General features: G+C 44.9%; 1 protein-coding gene across 1 annotated transcript in view; it reads right to left on the reverse strand.

Annotated features, from left to right (window-relative positions):
• LOC129851950 (multimerin-2-like) overlaps nt 1-13688 on the reverse strand; it is a 28685-nt gene extending 14997 nt beyond the window's left edge. Inside the window, exons 1-2 of the mRNA XM_055918235.1 lie at nt 13267-13688; nt 1647-1769 (exon numbers count right to left, since the gene is read on the reverse strand). Coding sequence (XP_055774210.1) covers nt 1647-1769; nt 13267-13634 — 491 coding nt within the window. The 5' untranslated portion in view covers nt 13635-13688. The remainder of the gene's footprint in view (nt 1-1646; nt 1770-13266) is intronic.
• Between the last annotated feature and the right edge of the window lie 5031 nt (nt 13689-18719).

Consider the following 18719-nt stretch of genomic DNA (forward strand, 5'->3'; position numbering starts at 1 on the left):
GTTAAGTAAAGCCAGTGTGTCTATGTATGCGGTTGACTCAACACTATACACGTTAGCTACTAAAGCAACTGAAATGACTGCAACACTTAACAAAAAATTGCAGTTAGTTTCAGTGTGGGTGGCAAGGCATACATTAGTCATACATATTTCTAAAGCTAAAAGCATTGTATTTGGGAAAAATCATTCACTAAACCCTAAACCTCAGCTAAATCTTGTAATAAAGAATGTGGACATTGAACAAGTTGAGGTGACTAAACTGCTTGGAGTAACCCTGGATTGTAAACTGTCATGGTCAAAACATACATTATTTATACAACAGTAGCTAAAAATGGGGAGAAGTCTGTCCGTAATAAAGCGCTGCTCTGCCTTCTTGACAGCATTATCAACAGGGCAGGTCCTACAGGCCTTAGTTTTGTCACACCTGGACTACTGTTCAGTCGTGTGGTCAGGTGCCACAAAGAGGGACTTTGGAAATGTGCAATTGGCTCAGAACAGGGCATTATAGCTGGCCCTTGGATGTACACAGAGAGCTAACATGAATGATATGCATGTCAATCTCTCCTGGCTCAAAGTGGAGGAGAGATTGACTTCATCACAACATGTGAGAGGTATTGACATGTTGAATGCACTGAGTTGTCTGTTTAAACTACTAGCACACAGCTCGGACACCCATTCATACCCCACAAGACATGCCACCAAAGGTCTCTTCACAATCCCCAAGTCCAGAACAGACTATGGGAGGTGCACAGTACTACATAGAGCCATGGCTACATGGAGCTCTATTCCACATCAAATAACTGATGCAAGCAGTAAAATCAGATTTTAAAAACCTAAAAATACACCTTATGGAACAGCGGGGACTGTGAAGAGACACACACACACACACACACGTACTCATGGATTTTGTGTTGTAGATACAGTATGGGGTAGTAAAGTAGTGGCCTGAGGCCATTCACTTGCTGTGAATGTATTGTAATGTTTTTACAAAATACAAATGGAGCGGGATGCACCCGAGCTCAATTTTGAGTCTGAATACTTATGTAAATAATGGTATAATAGTTTTTATCTATTATGAATTTGCAAAAATGTATAAAAACATTTTTTCGCTTTGACATTATGGGGTATTGTTTGTAGATTGATGAGAAAAATACATTATTTAATTAATTTTAGAATAAGGCTGTGACGTAACAAAATGTGGAAAAAGGGAAGGGGTCTGAATACTTTCCCAATGCCCTGTAGGTAAATTAGCTTTTAGTTTTCTTGTACCTTATGTGTGGAACAAGTTTCGAAATGTTCTTAAATGTGATGTTCTGGTGCCTCTAGGGCAATTCAGAAAGCTGATTGAGGACCTTATTACTGAGGAATGAATGTGTGTATATGTTATGACCGTGTTTTGCATTTGTATTCATCTTTTGATGTGTCTTTTCTGTCATTTCTGTCATTCAGGGCTCATCTGTAAAAGAGGCCTTGCTCTCAGTATGACTCCTTGACGAAATAAAGTTTAAATAAAACACACAAAAATTAACAAGATGTGTGTGGGCGATTTGGAGAATCTGAGTGTGCATCATGCAATCTGTAATAAAATGCATTGTACTGTTAGTATGTGGTTTGAGTTGACGTTTGAATGCACAGTGGGATGAACTCACATGACAAGCTGGCAGTCAGGTGTGCCGTTGGGACAGGGGCTCTGAGACTTGATGGTGTATTCCTCTGTGCCACAGGAGACAGCCGTGGTGACAATGCGGCGGTGCACGAATGCACACCAGTTCCTGAAAGAGAGAGACACACACACAGCGCCATTCCTTTGATACTGTGCAATCTCTGTGTGTAATGACACCGGAAACTGGGAGACCGTTGAGATAATCTATGGAGAGATATTACATCCTCTAGGGGCACGGCGCTGCTGCCAGACCCTGTTCGTTTGTTTATAGTTCTATCGCTCAACTTTGTTTTGTTTAGTCTAAGTCCAAGTGCGTCGCAAGTTTGAAAGTGGATTGTACATGTGTGACCCTGTTCATCCTGATTGCTGTAATATTCAAAAAACTTCACCATTACTAACGGAGATTGTATGGAGTCAGTGAGTAAAATAACCACCATCACCTACACCCGTGAGAATCTGCCCTCTTTCCAAGATAAAGCTCACACCCTCGAAAGCACCATTGCCTTACCTGATTGTGGTTCTACAAAGTCAAAAACGGAAACTAAGAAGAAGCGAGGCTCAAGCGGTGGTGTCAGGAACAGACTACGGAGGCGGGGAAGCCATCACCCGCTCCCAGTGATCACCATGTCAAATGTGCGGTCACTAAATAATAAACTGGATGAGTTAGCGGGTCAAGGCTAAATTTGAAGGCGGCTTTGGGAGAAGCAAGCAATCTGCTTTACAGAAACGTGGCTCAAGCAGGACAACATTGATGTGAACATTGATGGATACACTGTCATAAGAGCAGATCGAGACAAAATAACATCACATAAATCAATAGCTGGCGGCTGTGTATCGTTGTAGTTAATACTTGGGCCACACAGTGTAATGTGATTGAACAAGTGTTCACCAGACACTATGAGATGCTCATTATATCATTCAGGCCATTCTATCTACCACGCGAGTTTGGACAGATTGACATTATTCTGGTACAGTACCAGTCAAAAGTTTGGACACACCTACTCATTCAAGGGTTTTTCTTTATTTTTTACTATTTTATACATTGTAGAATAACAGTGAAGACATCAAAACTATGAAATAACACATATGGAATCATATAGTAACCAAAAAAGTGTTAAACAAATCCAAATATATTTTATACTTGAGATTCTTCAAAGTAGCCACCCTTTGCCTTGATGACAGCTTTGCACACTCCTGGCATCGTTGGCGACCTCCTCCCACCTTCTACGACCTCAGTTCAAAAGGCTTCCCTCTGGCCGGCGCTTTAGCATGCCCAGGGCCAAGACGAAGGTGTTGGACTACTAAATGCAATGTCAATTGTATTGGTATATGTACTTATCTATCTATTTTAACAGTGCAGTTGGGGCAGCTGTCAGTTGTGAGTGAATATATGTCATGTTTTTAGTATATGCAGTATGCTGAACTGATTGTTTTATATGTGTGATGTGAGAATGTATGTGTATGTCATTCTTTTAATGTAAGGTGATGCCAAAGAAAAACTTCCATCCTGGATGGACAATAACGTTTTATTCTATACTATTATAGGTTTCTGGGGTGAAGGTCTGTCTTCCTCCTGTGCTTACAGCTGTCAAAGCCGTGTGTATAGGTGGCAGGGAAGTCAGGCGCAGGAGAGTTAAACTGAGTGTAATGGAGACTTTTAATAAATGTCCATTTAACAATGCTCCAAACACAAACAATGTACATACGTAAAAAATAAACACGGGTACGAGGACCCGTCGCACACCTATACATCAATAAACAACAGTTGACATAAAACAATCCCTGACAAAGACATGAGGGGAAACAGAGGGTTAAATACACAAGAGGTAATGGATGGGATTGAAAACAGGTGTGTGGGAAGACAAGACAAAAGCAATAGAAAATGAAAAATGGATCGATGATGGCTAGAAGACCGGTGACGTCGACCGCCGAACACCGCCCGAACAAGGAGAGGCAACGACTTCGGCAGAAGTCGTGACAACAGCACTCTCTCCCTCAACTACTGCTGCTGTCTCACAGTTTGCTTGTTTGCAATTCTGTGGTTTTCCTTCCTGTTTCTACAGGTCAGGGCTACAAACATAGCATCCGGCACTGACCACTGGACTTCCCATGATCTAAGTCTTTTTGATTTATTTTTAACAGGGCCAAAAATAAAATCCATTCAGCAGCATCTGCCTTTTCAGCCAACCTTATTTGGGTGTTGTTGGACTCTTGAAGAACGTATCGTTTCGGTGGCCTACATTTCTTTTGACGTTTTTATCCCTTTTCTATTCTACAATTGTTTTTTATATTTTACAGTCTCCCTCCTGACCCCTATCTACCCTTCATTACTATATAATGGGTCTTTTCCTGCCAGCTTCAGTGCCCAGGCCTGGCATGGTGAGTCACCCGCCTGGCTCCTCTCGAGGGTAGTGATGAAAGAATGATCCCCTGCTTCCAACTCTGCCTTGTCAGCACGAAGCAACTACTGACTGGGCCAAGACATCATCTATGGGCTGGCTTTCTTGTCAGGACCTTCACACTGCTGTCTGCATATATTTACATTTACATTTAAGTCATTTAGCAGTCGCTCTGGATCTAATCAGAGAAATTGTATTCACTTTTATTTACCGGAAGATTTGATTTCAATGAATTCCACAGGTATTCATTTATCTCAGTTTCTGGAGAATTATGCCTTCTTGTTCCATTTGGCCCCCATGACCTTAATTTGCTACAGCGGCTCTCCCCTTCTGACCCTCCCTAACCAGCACAAACCTGCACTGAGCTTTGCTAACCTGCTTCAGACCCAGAGTGTCCAAACAACCTATTAGAGAAGGTATAGGATAGCCAGGGGTCAGTCTACAACACTGCAGGGGTCATCTCGCCCCTGACACCAGGTGAGACAGGTGCAGAGGGGGATGAATTTAACTGCTCCTGGGTGGCCCTGTCTCGACCAGTCTGTTTGAGACAAACCTCATGCCCCTCTGTCCCATCAACGGGGGACAGAGTTGACTAAACACCAGGCGAGCAGGTCTGGCCTGGTGGTAGAGTGTGACATGTCAGATCTGTTGTTTGGTGTTTTTTCTGGCTTACCTCGCTGAACCTGTGAGGCGAGGCAAAGTGGCTGCTATGTTTTGCCAAACCACTCCTTTCCACTGTGGTCTGTAGCATTGCATGGAGGCTGAATTTGGTCAAGGGTTAATTAACTCTGTGTGTTTGAGTAGGAGTGTTTTCCCCGAACAGGACAATCTTTATCTGATCTGGCTCACCCATTCAAGCTTAAGAGGAACTTTAAGACGTATGTATGTACAGTATGCATGCCATTCTCAGCCTAACCCCCCCCCCCCCCCACCCCCCACCCCCGGTTCGTCAGTCATGAATCAAGCCGTGGGACTCACAGGACCTTGTATTGGACAATTCTCAACATGAGTGTGTCATTGGCTCTCTAATCCACTACTTCTGTGTCCAGGCCAGACCAAACAAAGAGCTTTGACGTTCCAGGGGTGCAGCTGCAGAGGAGTGGAGAGGATTAAACCAAAATACTTCATCTGTTTCCAAGGCAACAAGCAAGTGGCTGCATCGTTGTGGCCCTGACATTGGAGTGTTTGCGAAGTCCTTTGTGTATTGTACAGACACACATACCGCTGCGGTTCGTTTTGAGACATACTTTGCACTGCAGAGACAGAGAACGTGTAGAAACGATGACAGTTGACTTCTACAAGATGTTTCACCTTTTCTCTCACTCTGATCCAAGACTGTCTTTCTCTTGGCCCAGTATGCTACAACCCCCTTTAGGAGGGGAACTCCTGCTGGATAAAGAGTGAGGAGGAGGGGTGTCACAACCCAGCACTAAGTTTATATTTCATAAACTGAGAGAACAAGGTCTCCTGAACCCCCTAACAGCCTCCAGCTCTACCACGGCGTTCACCCTTACACAGACTAAACAGTGCCACAACAAACAAGCTCGTCTAACAAGTTTTCAGTACATGACGATCGCCATTCCAAAGCAAATAAGAAAGCAAATGCAAGGAGAGAATGCGTCCCTTCCCATACAAAAACAAAGGACATTTTGAGCAATATCCTCGTTCAACAGGACTGAATGGAAACTCAGAGAGTGGAATGCCTGGTGAATTGCCTCGAGGTGAATTGCCTCGAGGTGAATTGCCTCGAGGTGAATTGCCTCGAGGTGAATTGCCTCGAGGTGAATTGCCTCGAGGTGAATTGACTCGAGGTGAATTGACTCGAGGTGAATTGACTAGAGGTGAATTGACTGATACTTTAAGTTTGTTTTGGCCTCTAGTGTGTCACAAACAGTGTTCTGCGCTTGATCTCGTCGTTGATATTTCACAATAGAACAATAATATTAAACTTTTACAATGTGAGAACATTGAGGTCTGCTCTTTCTGCCCTCCCATGGTAAATGTGCACTCACTTTCTGGCTGAGAAGAAGGCGGATACTAGATTCTTACCAGCCACCAGCAGTGGCAATGTGATTTCACATTCTAGGAATTAGGGTTCCCACCGACTGCTTGCAAAGTTGAACCTTTTCATTGAAAATTTAAATTTGTCAATGTGAATTTCAATTTGTCAACGTCCAATATCTGTCCCTTCCATGCTCAACCCCACCACTGTGCCACTAGCTTGGCAGGTCTGAGTCAGAGCTGCCCGGTGTCGCTTCCTTCTGGTCTGCTGTGAAATCATGAATGGCCATCTCTGGGAGAGCACAATAGCTGTGGTCGTACCTCCTGTAGGACTACAACTCCCAGAACATCACCCCTCTTTGGCTCCGACCAGGAAGGAAGCATCTGACGCTCTCACGCAGCGCTAACCTACTCCCTCCTGAGACACTCCACCACACAGTATACACACACACACACACACGCACACGCACACGCACACGCACTGCAAATCCATTGGACAAACCTTCATACAGCTCTGTCATACAGCTTTGGCGGTGAGTTTCTCTATTATGGTGATATGATACTAAGACTGTGTTCACACAGCGACACTGTCCTCTCCCACAGTCTATTCGTGGCGTTCTGGGTGGTTGATTAGGCCTCTGGGTTGGAGGAGCTGAGGTTTCCAAAACGGGCTAACTAAGCTAAGCTAAGAAGCTCTGTAGTCTTTGTTGAAGAGTCATGTCATTTAACTAAATCCTAGATGTTTTATAGTACCAATAACACCAGACCAGAGACTCCTTTCGCAAGATAAATGAAGAACTAATATTAACAGAAGATTTACAATGTTATTTTGGCTGGGTTTCAAAGCCAGGACTCCTCTTTTGCTTGTTTCTTATACAGTACAGCTGGCCTGGATAACACTATCCCCTTTATGCTGCACTAGTGGCCATCATTATGATTTTTTATTTCGCTTTCAAGAAAAGCCATGTTGTGTCGGAGAGTGTTTAAATTCTGCAGAGGACCCTGACTGCTGCAGATGATGTTGATTCAGAAAACGAAAAGAGAAAATAACCAGATGGGTATGGGGGTCCCGTTAGCCATTGAGTCGCCATGGACTCTGAAACCCGACTGTACACAAAAGGCCTTTGTGCCAATGCCAGTAGCTGAGCGGCGAGACCGAGAACCCTGGGAATCAAAGCTGATTCCTCCGGGACATGTTTTAGAGAGTGAGAGCATAGCGGCAACGAGCAGAACGATCTTTTCCACACAACCATTCCGGACACAGCCACTGGCTGCGTTGGCGATGGGTCGGGAAGTACCTTTTTCCGAGTGGTCCGGGAAGGGCCACTGAGAGGTGGAAAGGGAGCGGATGTTTCCGCTCTTGAAGCTGGAGCTGGTACATGTAATCAGTACAGTCATCAGTACAGTCACCAGTACAGTCATCAGAGCCTCCGAGCCCCACGATGGACCCCAGCAGGAGGACCAGGCTTTACACATGGGCTGCACTTTCATGTCTCGCTTTCATTATTTGAGCTTTTCTTACTATTGTGTTGATTTTAATGAGAGTGCTTGATGACAGACATTTGCGAAACGTATAATTGTCGTTAAAAGACTGTTAATTATGTCTACGGAGCTTTGCCATTAGCGATGACGTTACAGATGTCACATCCATCCCGAACTAGGATGAGCTGTGTTGCATTTAAACATTGGAGCAGAATTGATGAAAACCCCTCTCTCATACTTCCTGTTTTCATGGGTTCTTGTAATGAGTTGTTTAGCCTGTTGTCTGGCTCTGCTCCTCTTTGCTCCTGCATAGTTCTGTTCTGTTTGCTAGCTAGATTGTAGTAGTCCACACAGGTCTACAGTTCACTCCCTCGCTGTCTGTGGCCTTTCAGAGCTCCCCATGCGTACCAAAGACCCAATGCCTCACGTCAGCCGTGAACCATCCATCCCAACGCCCCTCGTATATCCACATTCCTCACCCACCACCTGGGTTCTAACACATGCATTTTGGGGGCCCAGCAGTGTGCAGAATGAAACAGCCTCGGACTCAGCAGTGAAGCGCACTGTCTGCACCGCAGGAGGGAATTATCCTAGCACTGTTTATTTTATTTATTTATTTATTTTACCGTTATTTTACCAGGTAAGTTGACTGAGAACACGTTCTCATTTGCAGCAACGACCTGGGGAATAGTTACAGGGGAGAGGAGGGGGATGAATAAGCCAATTGTAAACTGGGGATTATTAGGTGACCATGGTGGTTTGAGGGCCAGATTGGGAATTTAGCCAGGACACCGGGGTTAACACCCCTACTCTTACGATAAGTGCCATGGGATCTTTAATGACCTCAGAGAGTCAGGACACTCGTTTAACGTCCCATCCGAAAGACGGCACCCTATACAGGGCAGTGTCCCCAATCACTGCCCTGGGGCATTGGGATATTTTTTTAGACCAGAGGAAAGAGTGCCTCTTACTGGCCCTCCAACACCACTTCCAGCAGCATCTGGTCTCCCATCCAGGGACTGACCAGGACCAACCCTGCTTAGCTTCAGAAGCAAGCCAGCAGTGGTATGCAGGGTGGTATGCTGCTGGCAACACACATACGCGCCCACACATCACCTAGTCCCTGAGCACTCACCCAAGCAGTATACTCACCAAAACAACAGGAGCTGTTGTTACTGGGGATGAAAACATGCCAATAACACTAAACTGAAAACCATTCAGCACGAAAATAAATGGAGATATCTGACCTTTAAATCAGTGTTATTCCTATGCTAAAGGTATTCAGACACTCTTGGCGAACAAATAGAACTTTGTAAAAGAATATATATATATTTAACGGTTTAGAAGAAGAAGAGACGTTTCGGCCTTACAGCCGTCCGTATTGGTCATCCTTGAGTGGCTGAATACCTCTCACATATCCACTCTGTTCGTCTATTAATACATCTTCGTTGGACTGCAAGTTTATCGACAGTTTACTTTTCCTTTGCACAGTCAGTGCTCGTCATATGTCAGAGGTATTCAGTCATTGAAATTTCTCGATTTTGTTTTATTATTGTTAACAACCAATGTGTTTACAGACGTCAAGGCCGAAGCACATTGATAAAAAAAATGTACAATGAAGAGGAAGGACTGTATGCATACCTCTCACATATCCAGTCGAACCATGAACCTTGGTTGAGTTGAGAGCTTGCAAAAGACAGTTCACTTTTTCTGTTGCAAAGTAAGAGTTATTCACACATAGGGTGAACCTCTCACTGACACCCCCAGCCTACTCCAGCACAAGAGGATCCAATCAAACCTGGCCCTCAGAGATATCACAGGCTACACGCTCGCCGGCCCAAGCCTGACCTCCATTACAGTAATGATGGTGACACATAAGAAAAAGAAAGTCTTCTTTGAACGATGTCGTTATTAAGTAAATGTTTAAATAGCTGTTCTTAAGGAGGGCTAATCGCTAGCTGTTTGAGCTAGCTCCTCGGGGAGCACATTATCAGCGGATCAGGCTAGCTGCGCTGCAATTTAGGGTGTAATGTATGTATCCGGTTTAGAATAATGACATGTCCAGTAACCCAGCTCTGGAGCAAAGATCAGGCTCCGCCGGCAGCCTGGGCTCTGAGCACAAACTGCAGGAAACCTACAGCTCTCATATGGCTTTCTATGCAATTAAGATGAATTGTTATTGATTAGGCTTGGGTAAGGAAAACCATGTGCCTACTTTTGACACTTTGGTGAGGTGGGACTGGAGAGAGGACATTAACAAGAAGCCCAGCCAAACCAAGGCAGTGAAACCCCAGCAGTTCTGCTGAGGAGGGGACTCCACAAATTTCTTGTTAACAAACTATAGTTTTGACCAGAGGTGTGGACACATGACTTGGACATGACTTGGACTCGAGTCAGACTCGTGTCACAAATATGATGACTTGCAACTCGACTTTGACTTTAACACCAATGACTTGTGACTTGACTTGGACTTGAGCCTTATGACTCGACCTGACTTGATACCCTCCCCTCCCCAAGCCCAAATATTAAAAATGATCCTATTAAAAAAAAGTGTGCAGCGCATCAACTCTTCATTTAACGGATTACAGTTTGAATCGGACAGCAGCCAATCAAATTGTGCCAGCTGAGAAAAAGTTGTGCGTGGCAGTGCAGAGGAAGGTCAGAGGGTGAATTCAGATGGAGCCCTTGGAAAGATGATACCCAAAATTATTATTTTTGGATATAAAGACGGCACTGTATCAACAAAAAACAGATTGCAACTTGCAAAACATGTGGGGAAGAAAATTACAGACGGAGGCGCAACAATTTCCAACTTCGTTCGATATTTGAAACTCCACAAAGTTGTGCAGAGAAAGAGAGAGAGAGAGAGTGTTTAGGTTAGTCGATTGTGTACAAGCCTACTGCGCCCCATAGCGATCCTCGATAGTTGATCACCATTGGGGGGGGGGGGGGGTCTTTCTCATGGCTACCCATGTATTTCCATGGAAATATAAAGTTTATTTGGAAAGTAATAAATATATAGATATTTTTAAAAGCATTCATGATTTGTGTAAATGTAATATACTAACTTACTCTTGTTAAAAATATGAAATGGTATTACATTTGGTGAAGAGCACATTATGACTTGTTTAGAAATCGAAACTCAAAGTTTAAGACTTGACTTGATACTTGATGGTCTTGACTTGATACTTGATGGTCTTGACTTGAGACTTGACTGTCTTGACTTGGAACTTGACTGTCTTGACTTGGAACTTGACTTGGGACTTGAGTTTAAGACTTGAGACTTACTTGTGACTTGTAAAACAATGACTTGGTCCCACCTCTGGTTTTGACCAGTCAGTTAGGACAATGACACAAGTAATGACAAGTAATTTTTCCAACAATTGTTTACAGACAGATTATTTCACTTATAATTCACTTTATCAAAACTCCAGTGGGTCAGTAGTTTACATACACTAAGTTGACTGTGCCTTTAAACAGCTTGGAAAATTCCAGAAAATTATGTCATGGCTTTAGAAGCTTCTGATTTGAGTCAATTGGAGGTGTACCTGTGGATGTATTTCAAGGCCTACCTTCAAACTCAGTGCCTCTTTGCTTGACATCATGGGAAAATCAAAAGAAGACCTCAGAAAATAAATTGTAGACCTTCCAAATGCCTGAAGGTACCACGTTCATCTGTACAAACAATAGTACCCAAGTGTAAAAACCATGGGACCACGCAGCCGTCATACCACTCAGGATGGAGACTCGTTCTGTCTCCTACAGATGAACGTACTTTGGTGCAAATCAATCCCAGAACAACAGCAAAGGACCTTGCTGGAAGATGCTGGAGGAAACGGGTACAAAAGTATCTATATCCACAGTAAAACAAGTCCTATATCAACATAACCTGAAAGGCCGCTCAGCAAGGAAGAAGCCACTGCTCCAAAACCGCCATAAAAAAGACAGACTACGGTTTGCAACTGCACATGGGGACAAAGATTGTACTTTTGAGAGAAATGCCCTCTGGTCTGATGAAACAAAAATAGAACTGTTTGGCCATAATGACCATTGGTATGTTTGGAGGAAAAAGGGGGATGCTTGCAAGCCGAAGAACACCATCTCAACCGTGGAGCACGGTGTCACGATCGTCGTCATAACTGGACCAAGGTGCAGTGTACGTAGTTCCACATCTTTATTACTTGGTGAAACTTTCAGCAAAACCAAACAATAAACGAAACGTGAAGCAATTGCAGTGCTCACAGGCAACAACACAAAAACAAGATCTCACAAAACATAGTGGGAAAATGGCTGCCTAAATATGATCCCCAATCAGAGACAATGAAAAACAGCTGCCTTTGATTGGGAACCATACCAGGCCAACATAGAAATAAACAACCTAGATTACCCACCCTAGTCACACCCCGACCTAACCAAAATAGAGAATAAAAAGGCTCTCTATGGTCAGGGTGTGACACACGGGGGTGGCAGCAAATGTTGTGGGGGTGCTTTGCTGCAGGAGGAACTGGTGCACTTCACAAAATAGATGACATCATGAGGAAAGAAAATTATGTGGATATATTGAAGCAACATCTCAAGACATCAGTCAGGAAGTTAAAGCTTGGATGCAAATGGGTCTTCCAAATGGACAATGACCCCAAGCATACTTCCAAAGTTGTGGCAAAAAGGCTTAAGGACAACAAAGTCAAGGTATTGGAGTGGCCATCACAAAGCCCTGACCTCAATCCTATAGAACAGGGGTGTCAAACTCATTCCACGGAGGGCCTAGTGTCTGCAGGTTTTTGGTTTTTCCTTTCAATAAAGCCCTAGACAACCAGGTGTGGGGAGTTCCTAACTAATTAGTGATGTTAATTCATCAATCAAGTACAAGGGAGGAGCGAAAACCCGCAGACACTCGGCCCCCCGTGGAATGAGTTTGACACCTGTGCTATAGAACATTTTTGGGCAGAACTGAAAAAGTGTGTGCGAGCAAGGCCTACAAACCTGACTCAGTAACACCAGTTCTGTCAGGAGGAATGGGCCAAAATTCACCCAACTTATTATGGGAAGCTTGTGGAAGGCTATCCAAAACGTTTGACCCAAGTTAAACAATTTAAAGGCAATGCTACCAAACACTAATTGAGTATATGTAAACTTCTGACTCACTGGGAATATGATGAAAGAAATTAAAGCTGAAGTAAATCATTCTCTCTACTATTATTCTGACATTTCACATTCTTAAAATAAAGTGGTGATCCTAACTGACCTAAGACAGGGAATCTTTACTATGATAAAATTTCAGGAATTGTGAAAAAGTGAGTTTAAATGTATTTGGCTAAGGTGTATGTCAACTTCAGACTTCAACTGTAAATGTGAGCTGCTCCACGTTCTTAACCTCGGTGGCAGCCATAGCCGCCGGGAAGATGTTTAGGGGTGCTGGGATTTTTTGTTGTTGTTGCCTACTTTTGTGAAGAAAAACATACATTTTTTTATTCATTTTTTTCAGGGGTTGCTGCAGCACCCTCTGCACCCCTGCTTCCCACAGCTATGGTGGTAGCTGTTAGTTCACACATGCTGGTAGACCAAACATGTAATGTTCTGTTTGATGTGCATGCTGCGAAGTGCATGTGTGTGTTTGTCAATCCACAGGTGGTTGTTCCTGTGTTTTCCTTCTCCTATAAATACGTGTCTGCACAGGCTGTCTGTCAGCTGAGAGGTGGCTAGCTACTGTGAATAAACACTTACCCAGTGCGGGCTGGGTAGCTCCCTCCCTCTCCTGGTGGGGGAGCACTCTTCTCGGGCAGCACACCCAGGGGGTTTTGTCCAGGACCAACCTGATGGGGTTGTCCATGTAGCCCATGCCCCAGAGGGTGGCGGGCAGATCCAGGCACATCAGGTTCGTGGCCACGGGGTCCTGTCCTGAGGTGGGGAATGTCAATCCCCCCAGGTTCAGGATGGACTCCTACCCTCATCCCCTGGGTATCCAAGCTTTCTCTCTCCAGAGGCAGGTCTGGGTCCTCTTCCTCCACCTCTGGATCTCTTGCCCTGACCTCACAATGAGCTGTCACCAGTAGCCCCAGCACCAGCAGCATCAGTTCCCCCACAGTTGTCATGTCTGCTTCCCTGCCTGGTCCTGATCTATCCACACTAGCTAGCTGCCAAAAGTATCTGAGACCTCTCCGGGACTGCTATTTGTTTTTAAAGAGTTGCGTTTTGGAAATACCCCGCCCCCATGTTCAAAAGTCACCCTCCTCCTCCCCAGGCTAGGAGTCCCCTCCCACTGTTCCCCTCACTCACATACACATACTCGCACACACACATGCACTCACACCTCAGCCACCCAACTCCTGAAGTTTTCAAAGCCCTCTAACAATCCTCGGAAATGAGCCTCCCACCAACCCACCCCCCACCTACCCCCAGCAAGGTTGCAGGGCCTGGAACAATGAGCCTGTGGCTGTGGTTCTCTCCCTCCCTCAGGCCCGCAGGCTGGAGTTGCCTTTAGGACCCCCCCCCCCCCCCCCCCCCCCAACACCACCACCTTCACCACACACACACGCGCGCATTCACACACATACTCCAGCCGGGCCAGTGAGGAAGCGACCCATTTCTTATGTTCTTATCACCTCACCTCTGTCTCTCTTCCTCTGACTGGCGGAGTGCAGGAAAGGGATGTTGGGGCGGAGAGAGAGCGAGAGATTGGATGGGTTTTAAAGGAGTGTAAGGGGTTGTTGACCAGAGGATATAGGGAATCAGTCAAATGTATCTGCATAGGAGAGACTTTTCCCTCTAGTTATCTTTGTCTCTATGCATTAGAATCACACACAAACCCCCACACTGACCCATATGAGTAATCCGGTTTTAAATAGATAGTGGGGGGATGAATGATGTTATGACTAGGGTTGCAACATTCCAGGAACTTTCAATAAATTCCCTGGTTGGAGGATTCCAAATTTACTGCTAATTCCCTCCTGATTCTGGGAATCCTCCAACCGGGGTTGAATTGTTAAGCAGTACAGCAGCAGCTGCTTTAAACAGTACAGCAGTACAGCAGTACAGCAGCAGCTGCTTTAAACAGTACAGCAGTACAGCGCAGCACAATACAGTAAGATGCTTCAACACTGTAAGCTATTCTGCACTAGACTTTTACTGTTGAAAACGAAAAGAAAGGAAACGTTTTTCTTCTCCATAGCAACATCGTTTTACTGTCCTTGTCTGCATCCAGGTGGAGCTCTAGTAGTGGGTTCCCTCCCTGCCGGGTGTCCATGTGATCGAAGACTTCATTTGGTGTTCTTGGCCGCAGCCAAGCAGCCAGGGACCTCCAGGGTAAATTATGAGCTGAGAGAGAAATGAAGACAGAGTGAGTGTTCACCTGTATCATCAGCAGGTGGCACTAGTTTTACACGCAGAGAGCTGACAGGGCCTTGTTTTGCCAAACTCCCTGGGGGGAGAGGTGACAGCCGCTTTGGATAGCTGGGGCTGGGGATCAACAGTCCACCAACAGAGAGGTCGCCCAGACGGGACAGGCCAGGAGGGAGAGCTCTGGTCATTATTGATCTCTGTGTTATTATGTTATTAGAGCTGTATAACTGTATATGCAGTACTGTAGTGTAAAGTGCATGTCCTGTCCACCAACAGAGGTTGTAATGTTACATGTGTTTCCAATGATAGATATGAAAAAGGGATGTTGGACAGCAACCATCCTTTGGTTTAGTTTCCCTGACAGTGTTTTCAAATGCTAACATTTTCGAATTTTTGGCACAAATCCTATGCAATTCATGGTACCTGTTGTATCATTTTGTAGCATTTTGATGTTTCCAAATCCTTCCAAAGCATTTTGTAGCGCATGTTGTTTCCAAATCCTTATAAAGTATCTAAAATTGATTGTGTAGCTCAACAAATTAATTTAAAGATGATTTGGCTAATATTGGTACAATGACTTACATGATATTGTTAGCATTAGCATTTGGAAACAGTGCCAGGGAAAATAAACCAAAGCATGGATTGCTGCCATACCTTGCCCCCAACTACTTACAGGGAAAGGAAACCACCCAAATTACAAAATTACACATTGAAGTATCTCTTTAACCTTTCACTGCAGTGGGCTACATCCGGGTCACACAGAGTATTTCTTGGTAGTCTTTTTTTAAATTTTTTTTAATCCCATTTTCTCCCCAATTTTCGTGGTATCCAATCGCTAGTAATTACTACCTTGTCTCATCGCTACAACTCCCGTACGGGCTCGGGAGAGACGAAGGTTGAAAGCCATGCGTCCTCCGAAGCACAACCCAACCAGCCGTACTGCTTCTTTAACACAGCGCGCCTCCAACCCGGAAGCCAGCCGCACCAATGTGTCGGAGGAAACACCGTGTACCTGGCCCCCCTTGGCTGGCGCGCACTGCGCCCGGCCCGCCACAGGAGTCGCTGGAGCGCGATGAGACAAGGATATCCCTACCGGCCAAACCCTCCCTACCCCGGACGACGCTATGCCAATTGTGCGTCGCCCCACGGACCTCCCGGTCGCGGCCGGCTGCGACAGAGCCTGAATATGAATGTACACTATGCAGTGAAATTAGTTTCCTTGTGAAATACGATAAGGGAAATAGGTCGCTTTCTCTATTGTGGGTCCCATGTGGGACGACCCCTTTGTGACTCATGTGGGGACTCCTTCCTGAAGGATAACATCAGTAACCAGGTACAGGAGATGCTTGAAATACCCCAAGGTTGTGTGACTCTCCCAAAAGTTTTCGAACAAAGCTGGAGACAAGCTAAATATCTAACTTTGATTCTTTGTAACAGGCTTCCTTTTGTTCCACACATAGCCCACCCATACTGATGGTGAGATTTCTGGGCCCCACATGAATTAGATAAAAGCATCCTCTTGGTGCCTTCGCTGTTTGGATGAGGAGGCCATGTGAGGTACTGGACCATTATAATCTAAATACATGAAAGCCCTCTAAAAAAAAACAGTCCAATTATGCACATGAGCAGTTTTCAATTAGAACTGTAGTGTTAGTTCAGAATTTTATGGAAAATCATTTAATAGAAATCTCACAAGAGAAGTTTGAGGGTAGCCTATATTAGATTATCGTTTCTCAGGGAGTGCTAAATAATAGGCATTTTCCAATAGCCATATCAATATCACTGTCCATGTTGCTGCATGGCGCAGTGGGACACCGCTAGCAGACCGTGCTGGTGTCATGGCTGGCTGCTCTAAAGTAATATCCATTGCGTCTCACGTAAAACATTTTATGGCCTTGTCTGCCTTCCTCGCCCTGCTGTAGCCCTGCTTTGCCGCTGCTGTACGACTATACATAGGTGCACGATGGGAGGGACTGCAGCGATGCGCTGGTCTGCAGGGTGTGGTGGCTGCAGCCTTGGCATGGTGGGTCTGTCTGGAACTAACTGGCAGCAGGCCAACTATTTGGGCCTTTATTTATCACTGCTCTGAATGCAGGAATTTGGTGGAACTGGGAATAGGGGGAGAACCATTTTCTTGCAACCCCGGGGAACTCTTTCTAGAGATCAGTTTGTCTTATTTGTTCCAGGAAATTAAATGTGTTTGAGTGGCTTGTTAGAATGATACAGCACAGGGGCTGCTGGATCTCGCATATGTCTCAATACAGCTGCTTCTACCACAAACACAAGAACACATTAACAGACATTAGGACACTTCTTAGATCATTTAGACCTAGAATGCACTGCATTATTCTCTCCCACTCCCTGAAGTGGAGTAGAAAGTGGAGAATGATATGGGGAGACTTGAGTAATAGCTGTGAAGTGGTTAGCTGATTACCAACACAGTAATGTAGCTCTATGGATTCTGGTATTTGAAGTTGGGGTTCAGAGACTATAGTTGGCTCTATTAGTGTTGATATAACATGGGCAAATGGTGAGAGGGTCTGTTTAGGAACCTGGGCAGTCGTGAGTGGTATGATTAGTCCAAATGGTATTGACATCCTGCTGCCTCAGCTGTTATTATCTGCTGCCAGATCCAAACTTAAAAAACATATTTCATAACTCTTTCATTGATAGCTGTTGTTTTGTTGGACTTAGGGGACTGATACAGTGCCTCTGTCAGTTGGATTGTTGTATCACTATCCATGTACAGTAAATTTGGGCCGTAACAGTGTGTAGGCCTGCGTAGTTACCCCTGGGTGAGGACATCAGACAGTGGAATGCTGCAACCCTCCACTGTGAGTAATTTAGCACCCACCTTCTAATGGGTCCTCCCTCGCCATTTAATGAGGGGGACGTCAGGTGCAGGGGTCCTATATTGATGTCCTTCCATGTGACTGTTTTGTTATTTTTAGTTTCCATAACAACGTGACCCAACATATATTAACCCATGCAACCCAACTCAACTCCCAAAGACAGACAACAAACGTTCACAGGATTTTTTAACCACATGATTGAACCCCCAATTTACGTCTTGGCAATAGCACATTTACACAGCAGGTGTGTAGACGCAAACGTTTTGTTGCGTATCATGGAAAAGTAAAGAATCGTTTTTCAGGCTGCACTCCAGCACTCAGACACCTTCAGGTTGTTGGATAAAGCAGTGGTTGTCACACACCAAGATCTGTATTGTAGCTCTATCCTTTCTTTCCTTTCTAAAGGGCACACTTTTAAATGTAATTCCCTCGTTTCCAACCATGGCAGCTCACTGGGCCTAGTAATATCTGAGGAAATATCTATTGCGTCTCACGTAAAACATTTTATGGCCTTGTCTGCCTGCCTGGCCCTGCTGTAGCCCCGCTTTGCCGCTGCTGTATGACTATACATAGGTGCACGATGGGAGGGACTGCAGCGATGCGCTGGTCTGCAGGGTGTGGTGGCTGCAGCCTTGGCATGGTGGGTCTGTCTGGAACTAACTGGCAGCAGGCCCACTATTTGGGCCTTTATTTATCACTGCTCTGAATGCAGGAATTTGGTGGAACTGGGAATCGGGGGAGGATCATTTTCTTGCAACCCCGGGGAACTCTTTCTAGAGATCAGTTTGTCTTATTTGTTCCAGGAAATTAAATGTGTTTGAGTGGCTTGTTAGAATGATACAGCACAGGGGCTGCTGGATCTCGCATATGTCTCAATACAGCTGCTTCTACCACAAACACAAGCACACATTAACAGACATTAGGACACTTCTCAGATCATTTAGACCTAGAATGCACTGCATTATTGTCACGTCTGCTCCGGCTCCT

The sequence above is a fragment of the Salvelinus fontinalis genome, chromosome 1 (genome assembly GCF_029448725.1).
Source record: "Salvelinus fontinalis isolate EN_2023a chromosome 1, ASM2944872v1, whole genome shotgun sequence".
In the NCBI taxonomy this organism is placed as follows: Eukaryota; Metazoa; Chordata; class Actinopteri; order Salmoniformes; family Salmonidae; genus Salvelinus; species Salvelinus fontinalis.